Genomic DNA, 7,881 nt, shown 5'->3' with positions numbered 1-7,881 from the left:
AAATTGGGCATATAGGAAGATGTGCGCATATACGAAAATTGGGCATATACGGAAGATATGCGCATAACTTCCGTATATCCCTAAATTTCTTGTATGTGCATATACAGAAGATATGCGCATATACGGAAATTGGGCATATATGGAAGATATGCGCATATCTTCCGTATATGCCCAATTTTCGTATATGCACAATTTTTGTATATGGAATCTGCGCATATACGATGCAAATACATGAACGACGTGCATATACGGAAGATATGCACATACAAGAAAGTTAGGGATATACGGAAGACATGCGCATATCTTCCGTATATGCGCACATCTTCCGTATATGCACAGTTTCGGTATATATGTAATTTCTGTATATTGAATTTGTGCATATACGATGCAGATATATAAATGACGTACATATACGGAAGATATGCACATACATGAAAGTTAGGGATATATGGAAGATATGCACATATCTTCTGTATATCCCCAATTTCCGTATATGCGCACATCTTCCGTATATGCACAGTTTTCGTATATGCGCAATTTTTGTATATGGAATTTGTACATATTTTCGTTTATGTATTTGCATCGTATACGCGCAAATTCCATATACAAGAATTGCGCATATACGGAAGATATGCGCATATACGGAAATTGGGAATATACGGAAGATATGCGCATATCTCTCTCTCATACTCGGATGAATGCTGTGATGACATGACTGCAAGGTGAGCTGTGATTAGGCTGCCCCTTTGATGATGGTGTGAGGCTGGGTGCCTTTGTAGTATCTGTTACCAAGGGGAAAAAATGAAACAAGGAATGTTAGGAAGGGAGTGATGAAATGGGAATAGGGGTTATAGGGAGAAATTAGTTAGGGATGTGGGAGGAGTTTGAGATTTTTGATAGGGTAGGGTTTGGGGTTTCTATTGAGCAATAGGAGGGGAAAGGGAATATGATTTTGGTAGTGTTAGGGGAGTGGTGATAGGAAAAATGGCATAGGGGAACAAGGGAAAAAGATAAGGAAGGGAAAAGGGGACCTTGGCATCAACAATACAATTGCACAACCCTAGCAAAATGATCTCTTGGTGTCTTCATATGGTTGCCCTGGGTGTGCGCCGCGCGCGTTACAACTTTGAATTTACTATAATTTTGGTTGCTTAAGAGAAATATTGGTTTTAGGTTTCTTTAATCTAACCCTTTTCAACGTTTAAAACAATAAATTAATTTAAAGTTCAAATGTTTTTAAATATTTTTCTAATTATTTGAGTATATTTTTGAAATACAAAAAAATTATAATAAAAACAATAATTCTTAATCAAAAGTTTAATTTTTATTTTAGGTTTATTAAAAAATATTTATTAAAAAAAATAATACATTTTATTCAAATTTATGTTTCATCACCTCCTAAGATTAATGGTTTTTTAAATGTTTATCAATTAATTACCAACAACAAAGAAGCTTTTAGCAAATATCTAATTCATAACACTTTTTTTTTTTTTTTCCACTGGAAAAATCGTAATCTTTTCATTGATTGGAAAAAATTACATGTTGTAGATGCGGTTAGCATATGCTGTATGTTCTTCCTCCACACATGTGGGTAGCTGTAGCTTCTATTACAATCTAAAAAAAAACAAAATGCATCCTATAGGATGTTCTGTGTCGTCATATATATATGTTGCCACGCAGGGCTATCAGTTGTTTTCTTTTTCAGCTATATACAAAAATGTTCCAAAAATAAATATCAGATCATAAACATTTTCATGGGCTGGCTGCCCTGTGATACTGTGCATCTATATACGGACGGTGGTAGTACTGGTATGCATTGGCGCCTCGCTGCTCCTGTATCATCCACTCGCCTCTGGGAAGTGCCGTGGCCTCCTTGGATAGTTGGTCGGCACTGTTGTTGTGTTCCCTGTAGATATGATTGCAAGAGATATCATTAAATTGTGCCTTCAATAAATTTATTTCATCCAATATGCTTCTGAGTGTGTGAGTATGACATGCAGTATTATTATTGAACCAATCTATGATAATCTTTGAATCCCCATATATGCTCAGATGCATGCAATTGTGGCTCAAAGCAAAATGTAGAAGATGGCGGAGGGTGATGAGCTCAGCGAAATTGTTTGAACCAGCACCCAATCCCAGCTTTGCTTTGTAGAAATGTTGTTCAGATTTGTAAAGAAGAAAGCCCCCCCCCACAACCTTGTTGTTGGGCAGCACCATCGAAAAAAGCCCATGGGCTGTTTTGATTGATGTGAGGAGGGTCATGAGGACGACGGGACTTTGGCTGCACAGGCTCCGGTATTTCGTTAAAGACAACAATGATCTTTGCAGAGAGTTGAGGCCAGAGTACCGTTTTATCCTCGAAGGTCAAACGGTTCCGAGCCAGCCAGAGGTACCAATAGATGATGATGGACAAGCTTTGCAATTTTGAGTTCCTGTGTTGTTGGTACCAATTTTCCCAGATAAGATTTATGTCATCTCCATCCCATCGACCAGAGTATCGAATATCAGAGGAAATGGATTGCCAGATGTGAGTCAGTACAGGGCATTGCAGAAAAAGGTGTACACATGATTCAGCTGCCTGTTTACATAAGATACACCAGGATGGTCCATGGACCGCACGTCTCATGAGGTAATCTCCCGTGGGGACTACACCCTTTAGGATGCAACAAAAAAAAACTTTTGTTTGGGAGGCGCCGTTAGTTTCCAAATGGAGTTCCACCATAAAGATATGTGGTCCGGGATCTTGTGAGAGATGAGGGAGAGGTACCCATCTTTAGGGGTGTAGATACCGTGCTTGGAAGGATACCATATAAGTTCATCGGGGCCCTGTTTGATTCTAATGTGTGCTTCAGATAAAGCACTGGTATATGACATCCAATCTTGGTGCCATTGAGGAGGGATGTTGATCTGGTCAGCAGATTTCCAACGCTGTTCAAAGATGGAGGTATTCTGTTGATCAGCAATATCGGCAATGTGAGTGATCCCTTGCGAGTGCAGGAACCGGATGAGAGCTTCAGGTAATATGTGCCTGCCCCCGCTATCATTCCAAGGATCCAGTCCGACCCTGACCTGTGCGCCATCATTTATTCTCCATATCAGGTTTTCTCTGATAAGTGGTAATGCATGAAGTAGTGCTTTCCAGACGGAGGATATCCTAGCTTTGGGCCAAGTCGGAAGTCGTATCCATTCCATAAGTTGTAGAGGCCATATGTATTTATGATAAACCATGTGAGTCCACAGATTTTCCCCAGAGATTAGGGTCCATCCCATCTTTGCAGCCAGAGCCTGTGCGAAAGAAGGGAGATCCTTGAGCCCCCAGCCCCCCCATTTCTTGGGGATGGCAATCCTCTTCCATCCGATCCAAGCAAATATGCGCTTCTCTTTTGCCCCATTCCATAGGTACCTATTACAGGTTTGTTGTAATCTAGATAAATTGTTGGGAGGGATCCAGGCCAATGCCATCCAGAAGACTAGGGTAGCTTCCAACACTGCTTTGATCAGGACCAGCCTACCCGCTCGAGAAAGATATCGATGGCTCCAAATATTTAGTTTCTTTTCCAATTTAGCCATTAGCCAAATCCAGTCAGCTATTTTGGGACAAATAGGCTTGATCCAGAATCCCAAGTATTTGAGGCCCTGATCTAGGGGATGTAAGCTGTAGGGAAATAGCTGGAGAGCCATATGCGATTCATTTACAGAGGTTTTGGCTAAAATGATTGATGAATTTGAATGATTGGCCTGCATCCCAGTGGCAGATGAGAAGAGAATGATGATATTTGAGAAAGAGCGCGAGTCTGGGATGCTACCATCTAAGAAGATCATGACATCATCCACAAATAGTAGGTGTGTGAGGAACCAGTCATCTGATATCTTGAGGCCACAGAAGTCTCCATTTCTCTTGGCAGATTCAATAAGGCGACTGAGGCTGTCCATGACAATGAGGAAGAGAAGGGGAGACAGAGGGCACCCCTGTCTGAGACCACGCTCAGAATGGAAGAAAGGTGTTGCTGATCCATTAATCAACACACTGAAAGAAGGGGTGGTAATACAAGCCATGATCCATGTGATAAAATGGTGGGGGAATCCCAGATGAATGAGGAGCATTTTGATGTATAGCCAGCTTACCCGATCGAAGGCTTTTGCAAGATCAATTTTTAAGATGATGGCCTTATGGTGTTTTGTCCAGATGGAGTGGAAGGCCTCCTGTGCAACCCCAATAGCTTCATGAATCTGGCAGTGTTCCAGGAAGGAAAATTGTTGAGGGGCAATGTGGCGAGATAGTATGGGACGAATGCGATTGGCAATGATTTTTGAGATGATTTTGTAGAGAACATTGCAGAGAGAGATGGGGCGATATTCATCAAAAGAGGAGGGCGAGTCAGATTTAGGAATCAGGGCAATGAAAGTGGAGTTGATGGCGTTATACATGGATCCCGACATTCTACATTCCTCTACTACCCGAAGAAGGTCCATTTTGATCATCTCATAAAAGGCAATGTAGAATTCGATGGTCCATCCATCTGGACCCGGGCTACGCTCCTTTTTAAACCATTTGATGGTGGACTCAAGTTCTTCAGGGGTCACCGGATCAAAAAGACTCTCAGCTTCGTCTTCATTTACAAACCTGGGGAAATGTCCAGCAATGTTGATGATATCTGCAATGTTGGAACCCGGGGGTTGCTTATATAAGTTCCTGAAATGGGTTGTACCCATCTGTGAGAGCTTATTGAAAGAGTCTGCCACTCCACCCTCGGGCATTGGGAGATTCCAAATAGTATTACTGACTTTTCTGCCTTTGGCATAATTGTGAAAAAAGCGAGTGTTGTCATCTCCGGCCTTAAGCCAGGTGGCTCTACTGCGCAACCGAGTAGATTCTTCCCTCTCTTTGAGGATTTTTTGCTTCTGATTTTCCAACTCCACTAAGTGGGATTTATCTGCCTCCGATATGAAACCCAATCCTCTTTCATCGGTGAGAGAGGTGAGCTCATCTTCAATGTGCATGAGAGCTGCTACCTCCAGCCTGTATTTGTTCCTAGCCCATTCGATCGAGAGTTCCTTGAGCTGCAATAGATTCGTGCAGAAGCCCTTAGCCAAGGAGTCAGCTCGATCAATCGGGTGTAAGGGCCAGAAATCCGTAACAAGTTTGATGTAGGATGGGTCCTGTAGCCATCCATGATTGAATTTGAATGGCGCCTTTGGTTTTTTATTTGGACCGATTATTTCCAGATAGATAGGATGGTGATCTGATATACCTCCATTCCCCACCCATTGCCTGTAGAGGTGTAGTCTTTGAAGCAGAGATCCTTTCATCAAGAATCTATCAAGTCTACGGGCCAGGGCAGCATCACCGATCCTTTTGTTCCTCTAGGTGGGTAGGGGTTTAATCATAGGGACATCGCTCAATTCATGTCTATCCAATAGATCAGTCATGTAAGCGGATATGGGATCAATTTGTGCTGAGGCTCCCCATGATTCACCATAGCCCAGAGAAAAATTTAGGTCCCCCCCGATGAATAAGTGTTCAACAGATAGAATGGATAAGCCCAGAAGATTGTTCCAGAAGGCTTCACGCTGGTGGCATGGCCCGTATATGTTTATAGCCCTGAGAGAGATGCCCAAGTCTGCAGAGAAAAGATCGAGCCCCAGAAAGCCAGGTCCCCCCCAAGTACCTAGGGCTTTAATGGTAACAGGATTGTATCCAATCGCTAAACCACCTGATCGACCAGAGGAGTCCATGGCCGAGAACTGCCAACCGGGGAAGATAGAAGATAGTGAGGCCGCTATGGAGTCCACAGGTCCAAGGGTTTCTTGGAGAAATATAATATCGACAGGAGAGGATTCATACAATCTCTTGAGGGCTAGTTTCTTTGAGGCACTAGCCAGGCCTCTGCAATTGAAGGAGAGACACTTCATGGGGGAAGGTGTCCAGGGGTGTTCTTCGCTCTAAGTACCCCATCAATAGTGGATTGTCTCCCGGTGGCTACCTCTGCCCCCGCTCTCCGGATAGCCTTTGTGAGATCAGATTTTCTCCCTCGCGAGGACAGGGAGGACGGAACAGGTGTAATTATACCCAAACCAATGAGTGAAGATTGAGGACCTTGAGAGTGAGGGCGAGGCCGCAGGAAATAAGGGTGATTTGCGCCCCTGGGTGATGAGAGGGAAGATGTAGGGAATGTAGGTGGTAGAGTAGCGGTGACCACTGGGGCAATGACGGAGGATGAAGGCATCGAACATAATGCAGCAGATAATGAAGAAGATGATAATGAAGATGAAGACAAATTTGACAATGAAGGATATAGAGAGTTACCCGGTGTGCCTGCGGATGCCGATGTTCTGGCCGCCCGAGATCTAGTGACCAGAGCAGTTGCACGTCCATGCGAGACACCCTGAGTCTGTGGAGCAGTATCAATGGGGATGCTCGTGATCGGGACATGTTGGGCCACCGGAGAGATTGATCTCGGAGTGGGGATGGAGGATTCAGGTGCGTCTGCCCGTCTCTAGTTGAGCGGGCAGTCCTTGAAGACGTGCGCCACCCTATGGCAGCGACGACATCGGAAGGGAATGGCTTCGTAATCTAAAATCTGAACACGAGTGTATCTTCCCCAGTGAAGAGTGATTTTTTCCTCTAGACCTTCGCGAGTGTCTAGGTGCACCAGGATCCGGGCGAGCGTTCTGTTCCTAGACTCCACAAAGGTGCGATCATGATCGAGGTATGTGCCCAAAGCATTTCCAATGCGAATGAATACCTCTTCATTCCAGTATTGTAGGGGAAGACCCGACAGTCGAACCCATAAAGGCCCAGCTCCAATCTGTTCTCGTTCCGGATCAAACAGAGGACTCCATCGCTTGAGCAACACCGGCGCCATCTCAATATGCCAGAATTTGGCCAGAACCAGATCCGTATAATTTTCTTTTGCGAAATGTAGAGCAAACCAGCCGCGGGGGAGAACCTGTACTTCAGGGAGTTCCATCAGAATCCCACCCCAGATTTCCTTTACCCATTGTGTTAACCGGGTCGCAGAGTAGGCTCGCCCCCGGACATGACCCACCAGAATAGTATTGGCCATGATTGCAGCCTCTGCTATGGCCGTAGTCTCACCAAACCAGATAGAGATGTCTTTTGCTGTGGATTTGACACACTTAGTTCTCTTTTTACCAGAACGCGGCGCAGAAGGGTGGTGAACCAAGGGGTCCCAGAGGCAGTTTGGCGGATTTGTCCTGGAAGAAACAACCTTGACTGCAGGGGTTTCAAAATACCCCGAGGGAGAATGGAGGAGCTCGGAGAAACCAGATGATGATGGAGGGGGCTGGCTTGAGGAGGGTGGAGCCGGGATGGAGGATGACAGGGGACGCGATTCGAAAGGCGGTGATGGAGGGATCACTGATGATAAAAAGCGAAGGGTTCCCGGGGATAAGGGGGGAAGGTCTAGTCCAGCCGATTCAGAGAGAACAACACCTTCTGGCGTGCCCGAGGGGGGGGGACCGGGATAGATACCGCAGGGGAGGGGTGCGACCCAAGAAGCGGAGGGTCCGGAGCAACAAATGATGATGCGAGAGGAGGGCGTTCGAAAATGACCTGAGACGGGTGCGGGTCTTCGGAGTAATCTACTTCCTCCTCCGTGTCCATAACCTCATTAACCGACTCCATGGTGAAAGAGACAGCGACAGTTGTGACCTGAAAAAACGGGCCCGGTCGGCAGGTTCGAAACGGAGGCTAAGGGGAGTCTGCAGGCAGAGGAGATAGGGTTTCAGGATGCCCTAACCGAAACCCTCGCGGTTAACATCAGAGCGCGCCAGAACACTCATCCTTTCTTCATAAATCTCCTCCCCTATCTAATTCATAACACTATATTTAACAAACAATTAATTCATGACATT

General features: G+C 45.1%; 1 protein-coding gene across 1 annotated transcript; it reads right to left on the bottom strand.

The window, feature by feature from the left end:
- Nucleotides 1-6,500: 6,500 nt before the first annotated feature.
- LOC149195098 (uncharacterized) lies at nt 6,501-7,070 on the bottom strand. Its single transcript, XM_089407886.1, has one exon. It carries the CDS (start codon nt 7,068-7,070, stop codon nt 6,501-6,503), a length of 570 nt encoding a protein of 189 aa, XP_089264012.1.
- Between the last annotated feature and the right edge of the window lie 811 nt (nt 7,071-7,881).

Source organism: Pinus tabuliformis, chromosome 2_2, assembly GCF_031772625.1.
Source record: "Pinus tabuliformis cultivar Carrire ecotype Pingquan chromosome 2_2, CPIR1, whole genome shotgun sequence".
Classification (NCBI taxonomy): Eukaryota; Viridiplantae; Streptophyta; class Pinopsida; order Pinales; family Pinaceae; genus Pinus; species Pinus tabuliformis.
Note: the sequence above shows the minus strand (reverse complement) of the source record. Positions and strands in the feature narration are given on the sequence as shown.

Excerpts from the sequence above, each read along its gene's own strand:
- LOC149195098 (XM_089407886.1), bottom strand. The coding sequence starts at position 7,070 with ATGGCCAATACTATTCTGGTGGGTCATGTCCGGGGGCGAGCCTACTCT.